This window comes from Populus nigra, chromosome 6 (assembly GCF_951802175.1).
Source record: "Populus nigra chromosome 6, ddPopNigr1.1, whole genome shotgun sequence".
In the NCBI taxonomy this organism is placed as follows: Eukaryota; Viridiplantae; Streptophyta; class Magnoliopsida; order Malpighiales; family Salicaceae; genus Populus; species Populus nigra.
In genome coordinates this window covers 11364631-11384212 of record NC_084857.1, presented here as the reverse complement: position 1 = coordinate 11384212, position 19582 = coordinate 11364631, and the positions used below count along the sequence as shown (strand labels likewise).

Below are 19582 nucleotides of genomic sequence, written 5' to 3'. Positions count from 1 at the left end.
ATTTTTAAAAAATAAATTTTATTACCAATACATCAAAATGATATATAAACAAAAAAAACTAATAATTATAAACAAAAAAGGATATAATTTTAACTACGTTTCGAATCATTAAAACATAATTTGCCGTTTGAGAATGCTTTGAACCCAGAATGAAAAAGGAAAAAGAAAACGCAAGAACCAGTCTGAACTTCGGAATTTTATCTCGCTCCCTTTTTAAATAAATAATTATCTTACAAAGTGTCTCTTTTCACCGTGAGTTCAAACCTGACGTTTTATTTTGAGAGTTTAAATACATTTTCTAGTGTTAAACAAAATTAGGAACAATTGATAACGACTGGTGCAAAATTGATGCTCCAATAAGGCCAAACAGCAGCGGGTGGAGTGGCCGGCAGTATTTTGTGAAGGATTGCTTCTGTATACTAAAAAAAGCGACAATCATCATGAACAGCATTTTTTTTACTTTCAATTCAACCTCTTTTTTTTCCATTTCCTCTCTTTTTGTTTATTTTAATTCTATCCTTTTTTAATTTCTTTCTTAATTTTTTTTAACAATATTGTTTTTAAAATTGAATCTTTGTTGTTGGTTTGATTTTAAATTTAAACTAAGCAAAGAGTCTGGTTAAAAGTTTTTTCTTTTAATTTTGTTGTTTATTCAACTATATTCTCTTTTATTTTATTTTAAACTTGAGCTAAATAAAAAATTATATAAAAAAAATTAAAGTTGAATAGCTAGGTCAGTTTTAATAAAAATATCAAATAATTCTTTATGATCCATATATTTTTATTATATTTAAAAAAATCTATTCGCCACATGCTTATAACTAAATAACCGAGTAGCACAAGTCTATAACTAGAATACATGTATTTGAGATTGTGGTACAAAGTGTATTTTGAAATATTTTTTTACTTAAAAACACATAATTTTTTTCAAATTTTTATTTTATTTTTAACATTAATAAATCAAAATTACTATAAAATACTAAAATAATATCAATTTAATATATTTTAAAACCAGAAACATTTTAAAAACACACATAAAAACAGAAGCAAATGCAGTGGAAAACACCTCCCTTGTGTATCAACCAAGGTTGTCAATTCCGTTTCGGTAGGTGTTTTGTTTTTTCAATTGGAACGGAATGTTTCAGTTTCAGGGTGTTTCGGCGTGCCGTTTCGGGGTTGTACTGTTCATATATATATATATATATATATATATATATATATATATATATATTCAACAAACATAATTCAAATTCAAGATAAATTAATTATAAATTATGCAATACAAACACAATGCCAAACAAATATAATTTCAAAATTTAAAATATTTCTAAATAGTCAAGAATAAATAGATCTTTAACTTAAAGTAATTCAACTTAAACAAAATATCAAAATATTATGAAAGTAAAATGTTTTAACACAAATATTTTAAATATAAAATTAGGTCAATGTTATTAAGGCTAATGAAATCTAAAGCATCCCTTGTTTTGCTCAAATTCCTACAAAATATAAACATGAAAAAAACAACATGAATATAAACCATATATATTAGTGATAAATCTAATTTTAAAAAATTAATATCATTGTTAATGAAAATAGTAATAATAATTTTCAATGTTATTATTAATATCATTGTTATAGAAAATAGTAATAAAAAAGAGCTTTTTATAATTGGGTGGTTTAATTAATTAAATTGAATAAGGTTCAATTTGATTCAATGGCTTTTCAAGAGTGGAACGGAACATGTGGAATGGAACCGGAACGTTTCGGGCGGAATTTAGCCGAAAAATCCGGAACGGACCGAGATTTAAAATGAAATGAAATTTGTTCCGTTTTTTAAATTGATATGGAATATTTCGGCCATTCCAAACAAAACAGAATAGAATTGACAACCTTGGTATCAACGTAACGCTACAGGTGCTTTGTTAATTGTTCGTGGTCTGATTCTTGAAATTTGTAATCTGGACAAGTGGATAGTCTCATTCGTCTCCGGACAAAATAAAGGCTTTCCATCGCAGCTTTTTCATGTCGAGCCTCGTCAACCCTGTTTGAAAAACACCTCTGTTTCTGAGAGCGGCTTCAGCTCTTTCGTATTTTTTATATAACAACTTGAAAAACAAATAAAAAACTAGTTTACCTTAAAAGAGCAAAGATGACATACATACCAAATACAGTCCATGACAAATATTCTAGACTGGATAATGGATGCTTGATTGATCATTCTAGTAGCGTATGATGTAACTAAAAATTATTGTAATAGAATCTTTCCGGTATGCTTGGTTGGCCAACAAACAGCAGGGATGCTTGTTTATTAGGTTGAAACCGTATTTTGTGATTTATTTTATAAAATTAATCAACTCTTTTATGTTTTTAAATTATTTTAAATGTATTAATATTAAAAATAATTTTTTTATATATTTCCTAATAAAACATACTCTTTAAAAAAAACAATGTGAAGCTCATGGAATCACAGGCACTTGACGTGCGAGCATTCGTATTATCGAATAGTAACGCGTATGATACAAAATAGAAACGTACTCAAGTGATCGGTTGGGAAATCAAATATTGCGTATGCTGCAGTTTTATGCCGAATGTCATCATCTTGAAGTCAACTTTATTCCAATTTCTAGCTACAGCTTCCGCACGAGGGAGGCACTGGACACTCTAATTCAACATGCAGCACACATGCGATCCAGCTGCAACGCGTTTGCGTCCGTCCTATGAGTGAAAGCGTTTCATGTGATATTTTGTTTTTAGTTGCCACCCACGTTTTGTACAATACGAGACGACGGCGATGGTTTGTAAGCCACACTATCCACGTTGGCCCCAGGAAAATTCAGATTAGAATTTCACACCCAAGACATGAAACCTTTTACCTTGGGGGAAATCGGGACGGCGTGAGCCAAAGCAGCTCCGCAAATTAACTCCTCTTGCGCTAAATTTGAGTATTGGACCCACACGGGCTCAAAATCAAGAATTGCTAATAGAAAATTGGACATTTGGGGGGGAAATCTTAATCCTGGATGGAGCATAAGCATTCCAAAAGATTAAAGAATCCAGCAAGAACAAATTGAATCAGTAGCATCAGAATCACAACAAAGCAGACACCACAGTGCAAAATTGTCACAATTACTTCAACAAATGATTCCTCAAATATTAAAAACCTCTACAGGCACATGTTCAGTCAGCTGGCAAACATAACTAAAAGCATCTCAAAACAAAATCTTAACAAAACTTCATTGGAGGATAGATAGATAAGATCCGAGGAAGAAACATTCAGGTTTCCAGTCGTATTACTGTGACAGGTAGCTAACTCACTTAGATCTCACTTCTTCTTTGCAGCATCTCCAGCCTTGGTCTGCACATAGAAGAAACACATTGGGCATCAACAGTTTGTATGTGGTGGCTAAGAAAAATCCAACAATAATGAGTGTTATTGCCAAAGAAAACTGCTCCATTACCTTCTTTACACCTCGAACTTTCTTTGCCCTGTTCTTCCTTTCCTTTAGCTGCTTCCTTGATTTTTCCACCTTGGTGGCAAGTCCATTCTATCATCAAAACAAGCAATTATTCAGTATAAAAACACATATTAAAACCGATGCACTAGAGTAATCAGAGCACACATAACAAAACCAAGTTGAACTTTAGAAAACTACACTAGTTTGTTGTATCCCCAACATGTGTGGTGGTCGTATGACAAAAAATGATTCCAGTCCCAGTGCTAACGAGTAGCATATATCCTAAGATGCAAATGTTTATGAAGTTAGACTGACAAAATACAAGCAGACATAGTTATTCGAACAAATACACAAAAGGTGCAAGCAAATATCAAATATGAGTTGTCTGAACACAATCAAAATTCTTCACATGGCATGTGAGATCTCAAATGCTTTTGGGAGACAAGTCTAAAAAGGAATAAAAAAGCCATTCAGCATCTTCACACAGAAGCTTGTCAGTAGCAGCTTCTGCTGCATTGGCAAAAAACACATTCCTTTCACCTAGAATAGTTATTGGTGCTAGAAAACTGGCTATTCTTCATCATTCATCTAGAATAAATTCAGTCATAATATTCGAATTGTATCTAGAAAATGTAACAAAAAAAAACACAACAGTTGCAAGCAAATGTTGAATCTGGGTCATGTACTTGAACCTAATTGAAATCCTTTATATGGCATGTTTCCTACGCTTTTGTCTCACAAGAGAACATTTGGACTCTAGATCCATTACACAAGAGATGACTTCTAGGAAAAATGATAAGTTAGTGATCCAAACAGCAAGCAAAGGACTTCTATAGCAGATACTTCAATACTCTTTCAATTAGGTGAAGACTAGATTGATATTTAGGGTGAAACTCATCCCATATTCCTCCAACCATCTTCCCGATTGAAATTGATGCTACCCTAGAATCACTAATGCACCTGAACTTCTGCATGAAAAAATGGAGACAATATTCTCCATGAATACTGTGCAAAAAGATATAGGAAAATTAATAAATATATGCCTTAGAAAAAACAATCACAGGCTCTCAGGATTCTAGCTGATAGTTGAAAGACATTCCAAGGTGAGTTTTAAGGTGTTGGCTTGAAAATTCCCTGGGCTACTTGTATATATATAACATGGATGTAAATAAGAATTGATTTCCCCAAAGTACTTGTAAGACTGAGAAGGGATTGTTGATGTAAATCACAATTGTTTCGGGGTAAATTGAGTAACTTGGATCATGACAAAAGGCTCTGGTATGTTCATAGTTTAAAAGCATAGTGAAGGGTCCAGGCCATGTCTATTCTACAATAGATTTTGTTTTTTGTTTGCTTAACGAGTAGGCTTCTAGTAGACATGATTGTGTTGCTAATCTGAATTAACAGGTTATGCTTGTTTACTCTGAGAAACAAATCTCAAGCTAGTACAAAACAATCAGTACACATAATCAGAAACCAAGCAAAAGATCAAATAATGCAGATTTGCCTTTAATCTAACAATGCAGGAAAATCTGACACCTCTTATTCTTGTTCACTCTTTCCTTGAATAAAGGAAAGGTCTAACAAACATACTGCGTGTTAAGCAAAATCATTGCAGCTGCGTAACAACAACTAGACACTAGCAGAGTAAGTATATTAGAAATCATCTACCAAACAAAACAACTAGACAATCAACAAACACACTAAAACACGAAAGATAGGCCATGACTACACAAGTCTCATGTGTGAAGGCAGCAATCACTCTACAACAAGAACAATGGAGTAAAGCATATTGGAAGTTACCCTGATTAGCCTGTACTTTGGTTCATATTTCTTGGCGCTCTCCACAGAGTCATAAATCAGCCCAAACCCAGTTGATTTCCCACCTCCAAAATGAGTACGGAACTTGAACACAAAAATCGAATTCGGGTCTTTCACTTCATATAAACTTGCCAGTTTCTCCTTCAATTCAGCCTTCAGAGAATATCAATGTCAGATACCAAAAATCATTAGAAAAAAACAGATAAGAAAACATGAAAAAAAGAAACTAACTATACATACCTTAGAAACATTAGCTCTCCCAGGATGCAAAACATCAATGATCTGTTTCAAAAACAATAATTAGATTATAATCCATTTCCTTAGCCTGCATTAAGTTAGAAACCAAACATACCGGGATGAAAAAGAAAACACAGAAAGAAAGAGAACTGAAGAGACAGAACTCACAAACTGCTTCCTTGAAAGAAGCCTGTTTGTCATGAACTTTCTTGTTCTAATAGTCACAGCCTTGTCTGACATGGTTGCCTGTAACTACCAGGTTTCTCCTCTCCTTGACGCCGCTAAGCTATGATTTTAAGCGAAGCTGCGTTTGGGCACGGAGTGGAAAATGAAGAAATTTTATTATTAGGGTTTTATGCAGTGGCAGTGAAACAGTATATGGGCTCTGTTTGGCTCTCGAGGTTTGTATGCGCGAGTGTTTGATTAGAACTATCCGGCTCCGGGTCGTGAAAAATAAATAAGATATGAAAGAATTTAAAAATCGTTATAATAAATTTCTGACAAAAAATATTTTCGTTGAAAAACACTTAAAACATGTTCTCAGATATTAAAAAAACAAAACTCCCTCTCTCTTTTACCTTCCCTCTCCTTCTTTTACATTGAGGGATTTTTTTCTAACATGAATAAAGTTTAAGAGCTATTTAATATAAATCCAAAAGGCCACTTGATTTTTTTTTACAAAAACGATATTGTTTCAAGCTAAAAAGTCCAATATGATGCTGTTCTATCCATGTAAACCCATTAGATTTAACTTCTTTATAATATAATAATATAATGATTATATTCTAAATATTGCATTACTAATTATTCCTTTGTTGTACCTAATAGATGTTATTATTAACCAAAAAAAAAAACTGCAAATATCAGTTTTCGCTATAAATCAAGACATGAAATACTATATATTATACCAATGTAATAATAATTTTATTTTTCTCCACAAAAACCAATGATCTTATTGGTTATTGGTGGGGTAGCAAGGTCTTTTCCACATTATTCATTAATCATTATCAAATTAATTAGAAAAAATTGTTTTTTTATATATTTTTTTAACACAATAACATTATTTAATTAATTGCTTTTAAAAACAAAATAAACTAAACTAGCATTCATGAGCAATTTTGTTGTGAAGTACAACGGGAAGTTAAAGTTAATCTATGGTATATCTCATGCGGTGCAAAAAAAGATTTGAAATTGTTGGAAAGGGAGAAATTGCAATTGTTGAATTTTAGAAGAGAATACATTTTCAACAAGAGATTTGTGTTCTTAATAAAAAAAAACATGCATAGGATACATCCATGTGAATCTAATAAAATCATCGATAAAAAAAAAGACAACAGCGACAATCACCAACAGAATTCATCGGAGACATCCCCGCATCAGTGTGAACTAGCTGCAAGGGATTTATAGATTGTCTACTGAAACAGCGAAAGGAAGTTTTGTAGCTTTACCTAATTGACAAGAGCTGCGGAAACTCAACTGTCTGGAAGGATAAAAAATAGATAAATAATTACGTAAACGATCGAAGATGGGCTTGGCAGGACGCCCTAGGCAATTATGCCAGTGTTCAGTGAAGTTTTTATTCCTAGCGTGGCAGTGGGGCAACACAGTTTATTAGAGAAGCTCCCGTGACCAGTAAATGGATAAAGTTCGTTTTCAATCGGTCCTTGAAGCAGGATGCGACCCATCTTGTTTTCCTTTACACAAAAAATCAATATCAGTTGGTGCAAAATAACAATCATTATCCAGAATAGTTGGTTAATAGATAGAAAAATTGCAGAAGTATTAGGATAATATAGGACATTAGTGGGTTTGAAAGAGCTATGGTCAAAGCTTAGAGTTGAATTTCAAGCTTGTTTGACTACTAAATCTGAGCCATTGCCAACTTGGAGAGTATCATCACCCTTGTAGGACTGTTTTTTGGTTAAATTTCCTGCATTGGTAGTGATATGAGCATTTGCTCCACTGTCCGTATACCAGACATGTTGGTCCTAAGAATTGTTGACTTCAGCAGCCATTGTAGCAATATCAGCAGGTGGAAACCGTCCCTGAAAAAAAAGTCAAAACGGTGATAATAGTCAAGAGCATCATGTCCTTTCTTATCAAAATCTGGCAGATTGATCATCTGTCATTAGCAGGTTGATTAGGAGGAGTAGAATTGTTTTTCTTTTGACCGTAAGATGACTGATGCAATTGAGACTTCAGAGGTGTTTGCAGCTTTAGCTTCCTTGTAAACATTGGGGCTTTCGCTTTTTGATTTGTTGAAAATGCATAGTGCTGATCAATGACAAGGTTGGTTTGTGCGTCAATGAGAGTCTCAAAACTCAAGAGTTCAGCCTGGAAATCACCGAAAGAAAGATCTCTGTCATGACTTGCAAAATTAAAAACTCAAGAGTTCAGACTGATCGGTTGAAACAGCCTTGATATATCGTTAGTCTTGGACTGCTCGCCTGTTAATTTCAGGAGAAATCAGTTGCCAAACACTTGTATAAAAACTCTAAAAGGTTTATGATCAGAAAACTAGTGCACACAGGGAAAGTTCCCTTTTTACTTTTACTGGTTTGTTGATTTTCAATCTGTTTTCTTTCTTGCTTTATATCTGGTGTTCCATGTTGCGAATTGATCAGGTATTTAACTTGGATAAGGGAGTGCAAGTGTTTTAGTCTGTAGCTTCAAATGGATCAAAAATATGAATATACCAGGCAGTTGATGATATCCATTATCTGCTGACCATTTTGCTAATATTTCCCCCTTTTGCCATTGTCCTTCAAAGCTGTTGCTGACCAACATTCGCCAATTGATCTGCATGAAACACCTGGTGTGATGATTATGATGTAATCTTCTGCATCCTTAAGGAGCCATGACATTAAACGGATGCAGGGAAACGTAATAGGGACATTAAATTGACTTCCGTCCCCTCCCCCTCCATTTCATGGTCCGGTTGCTACTAGTCCTTCTCGACTCGTATGCGTGGGGATATTTATCAGGTTACCTCTTCTGAATTCATATAATATTTCGAAGATACTAAATATCACTATTTCCATCACTTCTTTTCTTAATTTTGCTCATCTTATTCTCAGGTCACCATCCTTGTGTTTGCTAAAGGTGCGCATAAAGTTCCTGCCATCGAAAACACCGTGGAAATTATTAAAAAAAAAAAAAGCCTCACTATCTGCGGATGTTATATCCTCCAGGCTTCTGGTATAACAAAACATATTTAAATATTGGAATCTCAACTATTCATATGTTGTATCCTATATGTATCTTGTTATTTTTCTTTCCTATAAAGCTGTAGAGGTGCAATGGACTCCGCAGGCGGAGAGTGATGCTTTGTCTGTGCAGGGATTTCTAAGAAAGTACTAATTTTTTAGGTCGATGTCACTGACAAGACAAAGCTATACAAGAGGCGTTTTGTTAGCTTCAGAAGGAAACGCTTCAACTATGTAGGTTGTAGAATCGGTTACCATATATTCAGCATGGAAGCATATTGCTGGCATGCCTTTTCATGATAAGAAATTGAAAGTTCACCCAAGTATGTGCACGTAAATTCTTACCTCGCATACTAGTACTGGTGAAGCATAGCAGATTCTGCATTTAGTTGAAGAATTACCACTTGTTTGCTATTTTTACCATGGGCCTTATTTGAGTCATCTTTGCTGACAAAGAACTAATCACAACTTCAGTTACTTTCCATGCAAACATTAGGAATTTGCCCAGAATGGTAGATGGGGGATGAGAATTTTTGTTCTTGTAATTTGTTTCACGTATCTCACTAACAGGCTGGTACTGTCGAGTCTTTTCCTAGAGCATTGAGCTGCATAATTTCTAATTCTAGCCAAGTTGTAGATTTCAAACTACAATTAGCAAACCCTCATTGCTAGCGTGTGCTACTTTGGTTTTCTTGTTAGAAATTGAACAGTCAGTCCTTCATTAGCGTGGAGAATACATGTATCTAGGTTGAATTAGTAAATAAAAGGCGATCATGTGTCCCATCTAATCGAAGAAATCTGGTTTTAATTCGAAGTTGGGTAGAAGTTGCTTTGACGAAATGTTTCTAGTTTTAAGCTCTGTTTTCTGAAACAGAGAGCCCTGATTTGCAGTTATTATTGCATGCTGTATTATATTCACAGAAATCTGATAGCTAGAAAATAAAAATAATACGTAAATAAATAGAGGGGGATTTTCTCGTAGTAATTCGGTTTGTGTTGATGACAATCCTTGTCTATTACCCTTTTTTTTTTCATGATATATGAAGACAGTCCATATAAATTGCCGAAGAAACATCATAAATGTGAGGGATATAGATCACACCTTTCTGCCCAAAATTTAAGATCAAATATTCGAAAGTATATTAAACGGACGGCATCTAATAATTTTCTAGTTTGTTTGCGGAAAAATAATTTTATTTTGCATGGTTATTTTTATAGAAAATATATTTTTTAAAAGTAGATTATTTTTAGATATTTGTTAGTATTATGGAAAATAAATTGTAAAATATTTTCAGTATTTAGTTATGCCATGAAAATAAGTTTAAAAATAATTTATTAATATTTTAATTTATTTTTTAAAATTTATTAAGAAAATAGAAATCAAATTTGATGAATAAAAAAGTTGAGGAAGATAAAATTTAAAGGAAAAAAAATCCAACATCGCAAATTATTTTGAATAATAATAAAAAAATAGAATCAAATCTAACGGATAAAAAAATTAAAAGATGATGAAATTGAAGAATAAATCTAATTTTATAAATTATTTTAAATAAAATAAATAATAATAAAAAGAATGAAAATCAAATCTGATAAATAAAAAAATATCAATTAAGAAAAAGATAAGAGAAAAACAAATAACAATAAAAAAAATAAGAATTAAAATTGATATAAAAATTAAATTAAATCAAATTCTAAGTGGACAAAATTAAAAAACAAATCAAGAAAATAATTAAATAAAAATATGTAGCAATAAAAATAATTAAATATTAAATTTGATATAATCAACAAATAATATTATATTTTTAAAAATTTTATAATTTTTTAAAAGTATTGTATTCCACACAAAATAAAAATAAAATATTTTTAGAAAACCAGCCAAGTTTTTTTTAACTGTAAAACATTTTTTATGGACTAACTTTTTTTTAATAGCAAACGAGTTTAGAAAAACTTAGAACCACTTGCAATTAAACAAAACAGAGTCTAAAGACCAAAGCCAACAAGGCTTGGAGTTTCAGTTTCAGCATGACGATAGTAAAGGTGAAAGAATTTGAAAACCTAACTACTCTTGCTTCTTTGCTTGCTTCATTTCTGGAAAGATTAACTACTGTAGGAGAATAATATCAGTTGTCAAGCCACACTTGCAGCTCTGTGCCGTGTTCAATGGTGGAAATACTCCGCACTAAATGAAATCATAAAGTATAAAACTAACAGAAGCTTGAGATTGTGCCTGATCTTCTCACGCTAACGGGATCATCAAAATTGAGCTGCAACTCTGGTTTCTGTTAACTAGTGGAAATGTGACAGATGCACTGAAGGCACCTTTCCTGAAAGATCGATATTTCGTGGTGGATGCTCAATTATGTGTTAAGAATGTAGCAGATTCCAAATAATGTGCGACTAAAACACACACCAGCAAATTTGGCACATTGTAGACTTCATAGTCAGACAGCCTTGTCTGAACTCAAGAAAAAGTCACAGAGCCATCAGTGACAAAGTGGGAGTTGGGGTGGAGCATTATTATTCAATGCAAGCTTATACAAGTGATTATGCATTGCTGTTCTGTGCCTGCTTGCACGGTAACTTCTATCTTTTCCCTTCCTTTATGGTGTACATGGGAATTGGAATTTTTTAAAAAGTTAGCAGGAAAATTAAAAAAATTGATGGGATTGATGTAAGTTCAAAAATAAATTAAGAGAAATAACATAATTTAGTCATTTCATATTTTAGAAGCGTGATATGATCAAAATCTATTTTTTTCTATAAATTAGTTGATCGGTTGGATCTAGACATATTATTCGCTTAATTATTTTACACAAAAACTATAATTTTATGAATCTTTTTTTCAAATATGTTTTATGATTTAAGATATACATCTTTGTTTAATTTGTTGAATCAAAATTAAACTCTAGTTAAAATCTTAAAAAATTATTGTTTATGTAGTAGTGGGTGATTCTAAATAATCAGGTGTGAATCTGTCATAATTAGATGGGGATTTGTCCCAAACAGGTTATATAGATAACCTAGTAGATGCATTCATGAACTAGTAGGGTAGATCTAGACTCAAAAGGAAGTATGGTTGTGCTAAATCAGAATAACAGCTTAAAATGATCATAAATTTTGATTTAATTGTTGGATCATGCTTAAATTTTTTTAGAGGTTATTTTCCTTCTAATAGTCGTTGTGTTACTACACGAATCGTCGAATTTTTAGATATCAAAAATTTTATTGGGCCTTCTAATTTTGACAATTTTAAAAATTTTTCAATTATTTTAAAATCATTTGAGCTAGAAAAGACACAATTTGACCATGAAATATTTTAAAAATATAATATTTATTAAATATTATTATTTTTAAACCTCAATATTATTACACTTTAAAATAACATCATTTAATAAAATTCATGTTTTTAAAACAAGACTTGATAAAACCGTAGTATTTCGGCAAATCTTTTTAAATCTACGTCACTTCACCGTGTTTTTTTTTAAATTACCTCTTTATCAAAAGTTAGCTTGGAAAGACGCTTTTAGAAAAGATCAGCAGTGAAGAGTAATAATGGAATCTGTGTACGTGTTGGATTACTTTTCTATTGCTTAACTTTTTCCGTGCTTCATTTCCAGCCATGATAAGTTTCCAAAAGCGATAGTTGAAAGTTATACTTCATAATCAAACATTGATGAACAATAATGGAGTAGGAAAAAGCATGCAGAGATGCAAGAACCTCTCTCTTTCTCCATCCACCACTCATTCAACCCATCCCCTTATCCCCCAGTAATAACCCCTCCATAATTTAAACTATAGTCAGTCAAAGGGGGCTCTATTAGACGTGAAAAACTGGCTTTGCTTGTAATTAAAATCGCCAGTCAAAGTGCCATGCTCCATTTCCTTCCCTTTGAATGGGATTTTCTTATCAAATCTTTTTTTTCTTTTTAATGGATTCCAACGTCATTAGCTGCTTCATTGAAGTGAAAAAATGAGTAGGGGAAAAGTGCAGAAATCTACCATTTACTTCAGCCCATTTGCACTTATGGTGACAGTGATTTCCTCCGTTAGCTTTTGTCCTTTTTCCATCAGTAAAGTTGCCTATACAAGTCCTCAAACTGTTTAATTTGCTGTAATTGAGTACCAATCCTTTAATGTCTGAAAATTGGTCTAATTATGTTATTTTAGCCTAGAAAATAGAATTGGCTGATGGCAAATAGCCTGGCAGTGCAGGTACAAGTTAGCATAAATGCTTATCCGAAGCACCCTGCTGATCATATCAACAAGACAACTAATCCTAACTATGACAGGCAATCGCAGTAATTGCAAATCCAGATCATCCAAAAGGGATAATATGGGAAATCACAATTTTTCTACCAGATGAGCAGTAAAACTTTGGAAAACTTTTTTACTACTTTACTTGCATATGTTAGTTGGTAATGTACAATAAAGTGTTTTCCCAAGGGAAGTGATCCCGCATAGGATGGACCCTGCAAGCTGTAAAACTACATCTCTGCTTGTACAGCTAATAATCATCGCCTCTTGTGAGCTATAGTAGACTAAAATGAAGTGGACTGTTGATAATGACTAATGAAGAAGTGGGGGAGGGGGGGACGTGGACGTAGTGCATATTTGGTGATCTGGGTAGAAAATTATGCTGCATTTAGACATCTACAGCATCAACTGGAAGGGAAGTTGCCCTGTGAAGTGAATGTGGAAGCAAAGCTCCTGTGTAGAAACTCTTAGCCGTGACCATTGGCTCGGGACTGCAAGCCATATTGATTGCCTCACAATTTTGGACCTTTCTTTTTCCTGAATCAACCCACCTTTTATCAGCATCTGTAGGAAAACATGAAGCAAAATTCTTAGCAGAGGAAAGAAACTTCAGGGCAGCTTCATTGTTGCCTCTCTTTGCTTTACGCAAAATCAAAGGCAGAGAAGGCACATTATCTTTCTGGTGCTCCATGTTATCTGAATTAGGACTCAGGCTTGAAGATTTCGATTTGACTCCCAACTGTTGGTCTTTTAGCTCCCTTAACTGCATCTGATACTTGGCTTTAAGCCATCTTAATTCTTGCCTAATTTCGTTCTCATAATCATCCCAGTGAGCGCAATAAACTGCTGAAGGGTTCTCGCAGGTAGATTTTCTTGCATTGGATTCACAAAGACTGTCCATGTTTATGATTCTTTCTTCCTCCTCAAAGATTGATTGGTTTGTTATGCTCAGACCCTGATCACAATGAATCTCTTTTGATCCTCGTGCACTTGGTGCATCTCGCTGAGCAGTGATGTCAGTATAAGTGATGTTTGTAGATTGGCTTGGTGAAACAGGTGCGCAATCTGTGCTAGCACATTGCTCAGGCCCTTCGACTTGATATGTAATTTCCTCAAACCGGCCATGGACAGCAGCACATTCATGTATAGAACATTGAAGGACTTGCAGGTTCCTGGCACCTGGACTATCTGATGAAAAATAATCCAGTAGGTGACCATGTGAAGCACAATTCTGACAGAAACTTGCATATGTGCTCTGTGGACTTTCCTCTATGCCCCGTCCCCTCTTCCATTCCGGTACCAAGGTTGAGATTTCATCATCAATCATTTTCGCTACCTTCAAAACATCTTGCTCTGCAATATCAAGCTCATCAATCATTTCAGTTGCGACACTTATTGCAGTGTCAGTCTCAATGTCAAATGAGAAGTAGATGTTTCGTATTCGGCCTGCATGGAGAAGTAACAGTATCGATATGCAAAAATCGATGTCTAACCACAATAATGGACTAGAAATTTGGAACTTCTCTTACCTTCCTTGTCTGCAATCCTGAGCCTTAAGAAGATGCTGTCATCCTCTATCCGCCTCCCTTTAATTGCAATGGCAACATTTTCCAAATTCTCATCCTCTTGACAGGTGAAGAGATCAATTGGGCTTGTCTCAAGCTCGAGTTGATGGTATTCTATTTCATTCTCAAGATCATAACCCATATAATTGGTGTAACCATCAGTCAAAGAGCTGTTACTGCGATGAATTCCATGGAGAGGTTGTCTCACAAGAGGACCTACTCCATTCAAATCTCCTTGGTAATAATCTATTGGTTTCAGATCACATCCAGAATCATCAATTTGAAGAAAAGGGTCATTCAAAAGCTCTCTGGCTGAGAGCCTAGTGGACACAGTAGCTAGACATTTCTCAACAAATTTTTGCAACTCGGGATCTTTTACTTTGTACAAAGCATCTGGTTTTTTCCCCTGCATGAAAATATGCAATTGTAAAATGAAGTCATCAAGATAAATTGGATTAGTAGAAAAATTGAGAGTTTGTGGTTCCTACAGATGTAACTTTCTTGTAAATCTGAGCCGCGTGGTTGCATTCACTATATGGATACTCAAAGGTGACCATCTCCAAGACACACATCCCAAAAGAATAAATGTCAACTAATTCATTATACTCCTCCTCATACACCTCTGGGGCCATGAACTCTGGTGTTCCTGAGTATTAAAATAAGGAACAAGAGAACTCAAAAACTCAAAAATGTACTCATTGAAAAGGCTGACTTTTTTTAGTTTAATTTAAGCATTCTGGATCAGAAAAATCAACTACAAGCATTTCTAATTGAAAAGAGGTTACGTGTGCATGGTGAAAGTGTAAAATGGCATAAACCATGTGCAAATATTCAGTTTGAGAAATGATCTTGGATATGATTAGAGCTTAGAAGGGATTTGAGGAAGCTAGAGTTGAACTTGCCAACACAACGAGCAGCATGGGATTTTTTAAGGATAGCAGCAAGGCCAAGATCACCAATTTTGATCTCTCCTTGGTTACCATTAACAAAAATGTTGTCACACTTGAGATCCCTGTGGATTACAGGGGGTTCATGGCTGTGAAGATAGAGAAGCCCCTCCAATATCTGCCTACACCAATGCTTGACTGCTCTAATATTTACTCTCCTGTGTTTTAGCCTATACCTACGCCAAAAAATTGAAATTTTAAAAAGAACGAAACGTGCCCACATTGAATAGTCAACGAATTTCAATCACCCATATAAGCAAACCAACAAGAATGGAAGACTAAAATTTCCTGAAACTTGTACAATGCTTACTGTCTTAATGTACCAGAGGTGAACATCTCAGTGACAAAGTTGATGTTCCTGTTAGAAGTATCAACCCAAGAAGTATAAAACTTCATGATGTTTTCATGGTTTAAGGTCTTGAGCAGGTGAATTTCACGGTAGAGCCTCTCAAGATCTTCAGAAGTCTGCAAGGAATCGTAAAGCTTCACCTGATTCCAAGCCACCTCAATCCCTTCATACTCATCAAAGGCTTTATAACTGCAGCACAACAAGAAATAAGACCCTCGCATTCACAAAAATTGAAATCACATTTAAATGGAAAACCACCCACGAATTAATTAGACCAATAAAAAAAGAAAAAGACAGAAAACATCCATACACAGTCTTCGAAGCTCCCTTGCCAAGAATTTCATTGTACTGCAGAGATCATAACGAAAAGGCATACTTATGAGATTCAAAACTCAAGTTTTCAAATGCGGATGGGAAAATGCAATGAAGAGGGCATGCGTAAATGTTAGTTTACCCTTCCATATCTGCCAGTAGGATCAACCTCAACAAACTCGTAGGAATCTGGTTCAAGGCTTGTAGGACCATTCATTCTATCGTCAAAGCTCTACAGAATCTGTATGCAGATTCGTGAAAGAGAGAAAGAAGGAAGTATAACTTGCTGGTTCGCCACGATATTAATAGTAGAAGAAGAAAAACTGAAGTACAGAAAAATTATTGAGTCTTTTTCTTTTTGTTGAAGGAAATAATAGAGGAGGAAAAAATAAACATTTATTAGTAACTGAAAAAAAACAAGTAAGTAAAGTTAGGTAGTGTTTGTCCGTTGCTCTTTTAGGTATTTTTTATTTTAAAATATATTAAAATAATATTTTTTTATTTTTAAAAAACAATATAAAAAAACACGATCACCCCATAAACTATCAGGTTCTGGCAGTGCCTCGAGGAGTTCATCAAGAGAACAAGGTAAATAGCCAGCCACTCAGAGGCTAAAGAAATCACAATGTTGGACCCACCTAGGGCAGAACCGACAAAACAACCTCTCTTTTTTCTATGGAAATGCATGATATGCCTTTTTTCTCCCATCTCCCTCATCACGAGCTGTAAAACCAAAACTCTCTCTACCCTGCAACAGCTTGCATAACACGGACCCACCATGCTTTTCCTCTTCCATGTATTATTTTTAGTAGGTTTCTTCGTAGAAGAAGAGATGGGAACTTGAATTTTGCATTTTTTGGGTGAAAGGTTTTTTTTATTTTTAAACGTGGATATTTCTTGCACATCTTGATTAATTTTCTAATATTTTAAAATTAATTACTATATAAACATTCGATTATTTTTAAAAAATAAATTTAAAATCTAAACAGTTTACTTATTTTTTTTTTATTTTTTTTTATTGTGATATAGGGACCAAAATGCCTGAGTTTCATGTTAATACAGATTGAGAATTAGGAAAGCCAACTACATATATAATCACAAAGCTTAATAAATCTTGAATTACACGATAGAAATACTTTTTTCCTATCTTTTAAATCCTTCACTTTTTATGATTTAAATTCCAGAGAGTTTTAGGTTGCAATTGATGGACTGTCGGCCCTTTTCAAAAAGAAGAAACGGGTACAATTCGGCTTATATTAAATGAAAAAAATACAATGATATGACACATATATAAAATCCTTTAGCCTCGATTGATCTCCTCTTTAACATCTAAGCTTGCCTCGGATTATCTGCCAAATAAATTAGTTTTTAATTTAGGACAACGAGATGTCTTGTTGTCGGAGAGTTTGGCCTGGGATAAACATGTATGCCACTGTGGGATCGGTCACGTGGAACTTCGTAAAAAGTATCATGTGACTATTACTACTTCAATACTAAAACACTCTGGAGTCAATATTGAGCTTCGATGTTGTTATGAACGGATTAATTCTCTTTTCTTTTTTTTTTAATTTTATCTTTAATTTTTTTTAAAGTAATCCAAATTATTTTTTAATTGATAAAGTACCGGATCACAACAACAAGATAATTCCTCCAAATGCAAAAGTTTTTTTTCTCAATTTTTTCTCAAACCTTTTTATACTGATGAACAGTGTTTTATTTTTACTATTCTCGGGTAAGTCATGTTATTGTAATTTTATATAATTCAAATTTAAATTCAGATTATATAAAAAATTATGTGGAAAGGTTTTTTTATTTTTTATTTTTTTCATTTCATCTTTAAATTTATAGGAATATCTATAGATTGATTAAATTGATTAGATCATATCAGAGCAATTTTTATATAATTTAATTTAAAACCTAAGTTAAACAAGAAATTGAATAAGAAGAGTTCAATATTGACCTGTTAAATTAAGTTTAATAAAAATATTCAATAATTTTTTATATTTTTAAATATATTAAAAAATTAATTCAACACACAACATAACACACCACGTAAACATGGTATTTCTCCATTTATTTGTTTCGTAAACCAAAGGTTATGTACTCCTTTGAGCATTAACGACAACGACTGTAGTGTCATTGCACAAGCGTGACATGGTTGATGATGATTCTTCAATTGTTCAAGCTCACAGTGTCTCCGTAAAAGGGTGCCGATGCCCTGCCTCTGCGAGTACAGGAAGCGCATGGCCATTGTATTTTGAACTTTATCAGAACAATCGTGACATCTCTCTCTTTGAAATCTCACTATCTTCCCCTCTTCCTCTTTGTCTTTCCAGTGACCCCTCCCTCCTCCATCGGGCTTGTTAATTTCTTATATAATTTTACGTTATGTATATGAGTGACTGACTACGTTAATCTAGGTGAAAAATGTTAATAAAATGATAAATTACAAAACTAATAATTTTATGGTGATAAAATTGACTTGATTAAGAATACAGTGATAGATTGACAATGTGAAGATATACTGGGTCATTTTCCACATGTTTTTTTATTAATATAGGTGTTTGAATTCCCTTACATAGATCTTGACTAATTTTACGGGTACTGAAGTTAATAATTATGTAAATCTCAAGTGGCTCTAAAATTTGTAGAACTTGAACTGATAATCTTTGGAGAGTGAACCCGGAACCTGATCAGTTAAACTAAAATTCTAGTATTCATTTCCCATATGTTTTATTACACTAGATATATGTAAGTACTAAAGTTTTTTTTCCCTCTAAAGAGAAGAAGGAGAGATGCTACATATATGCACCCTAAAATTGATATCTTCTATCTATAAAATACATGATTCATCAGATAAAAAAATTTGAAAGTTGTAGTTTAATAGTAAGTTACTTTGAATTTGATTTTATTTACAGAAAGATCCTACAATCTTATTGGATACAGATTTCTATAGAATATCATTATAAAATCTAATTAAAATGATAAACAAATAACTTAATTCTAAATAGCTCTGCAAGAAAGCAACCTGCTTTAATTTTATACTTCATTTTCAAATGAATTATTTTTTTTCCCCGCCTACATTCACTGAAATTATCGATTCTCGCCTGTGAGTTTCAGGGCCCTTGAAACATCAAAGTCCTCACTGTTAGGTACATGTAGTTGCGTTTCGATCTTTGTCAGCAATGAGAGCAAGCCAACACGACACACTGACATAAAAGGCAAAGCACGCCCCTAGTGGAAGGCAAGCAGACACATGCATTTTGCGTGACAGCCCCAGTCTAAGGCATCCACGAAATCAATTTCGGCCTAGAGGTTCCGGTGGACTCCTCCTATCACTCACGCATCTGATTCGTTTGCATCAGAGTGGTCTGGTTGCCTTTGTAGGGTCCATTAAAGACGAAAGAGGTCCCTATAACTTTACGAGGCCGAATTC

General features: G+C 33.6%; 2 protein-coding genes across 3 annotated transcripts; both read right to left on the bottom strand.

Annotated features, from left to right (window-relative positions):
• Positions 1–3044: 3044 nt before the first annotated feature.
• On the bottom strand, positions 3045–5911 carry LOC133696167 (small ribosomal subunit protein eS24z-like). Its single transcript, XM_062118264.1, has 5 exons — positions 5682–5911; positions 5517–5558; positions 5259–5429; positions 3459–3545; positions 3045–3355 (listed from the first exon to the last, which is right to left on the bottom strand). Exons 1-5 carry the CDS (start codon positions 5751–5753, stop codon positions 3323–3325), a joined length of 405 nt encoding a protein of 134 aa, XP_061974248.1. The 5' UTR covers positions 5754–5911; the 3' UTR covers positions 3045–3322.
• Positions 5912–13084: 7173 nt separating this feature from the next.
• On the bottom strand, positions 13085–16513 carry LOC133697225 (probable serine/threonine-protein kinase WNK9). Of its 2 annotated transcripts, XM_062119664.1 has the most exons (7): positions 16289–16513; positions 16145–16182; positions 15796–16023; positions 15441–15661; positions 15027–15184; positions 14503–14944; positions 13085–14419 (listed from the first exon to the last, which is right to left on the bottom strand). In XM_062119664.1, the coding sequence occupies exons 1-7, from the start codon at positions 16361–16363 to the stop codon at positions 13362–13364; spliced, it is 2220 nt and encodes a 739-aa protein (XP_061975648.1). In that variant the 5' UTR covers positions 16364–16513; the 3' UTR covers positions 13085–13361. The 2 variants fall into 2 exon arrangements, with proteins under 2 accessions (XP_061975648.1, XP_061975649.1); XM_062119665.1 differs by lacking the exon at positions 15441–15661 and having other exon boundaries at positions 15809–16023.
• Between the last annotated feature and the right edge of the window lie 3069 nt (positions 16514–19582).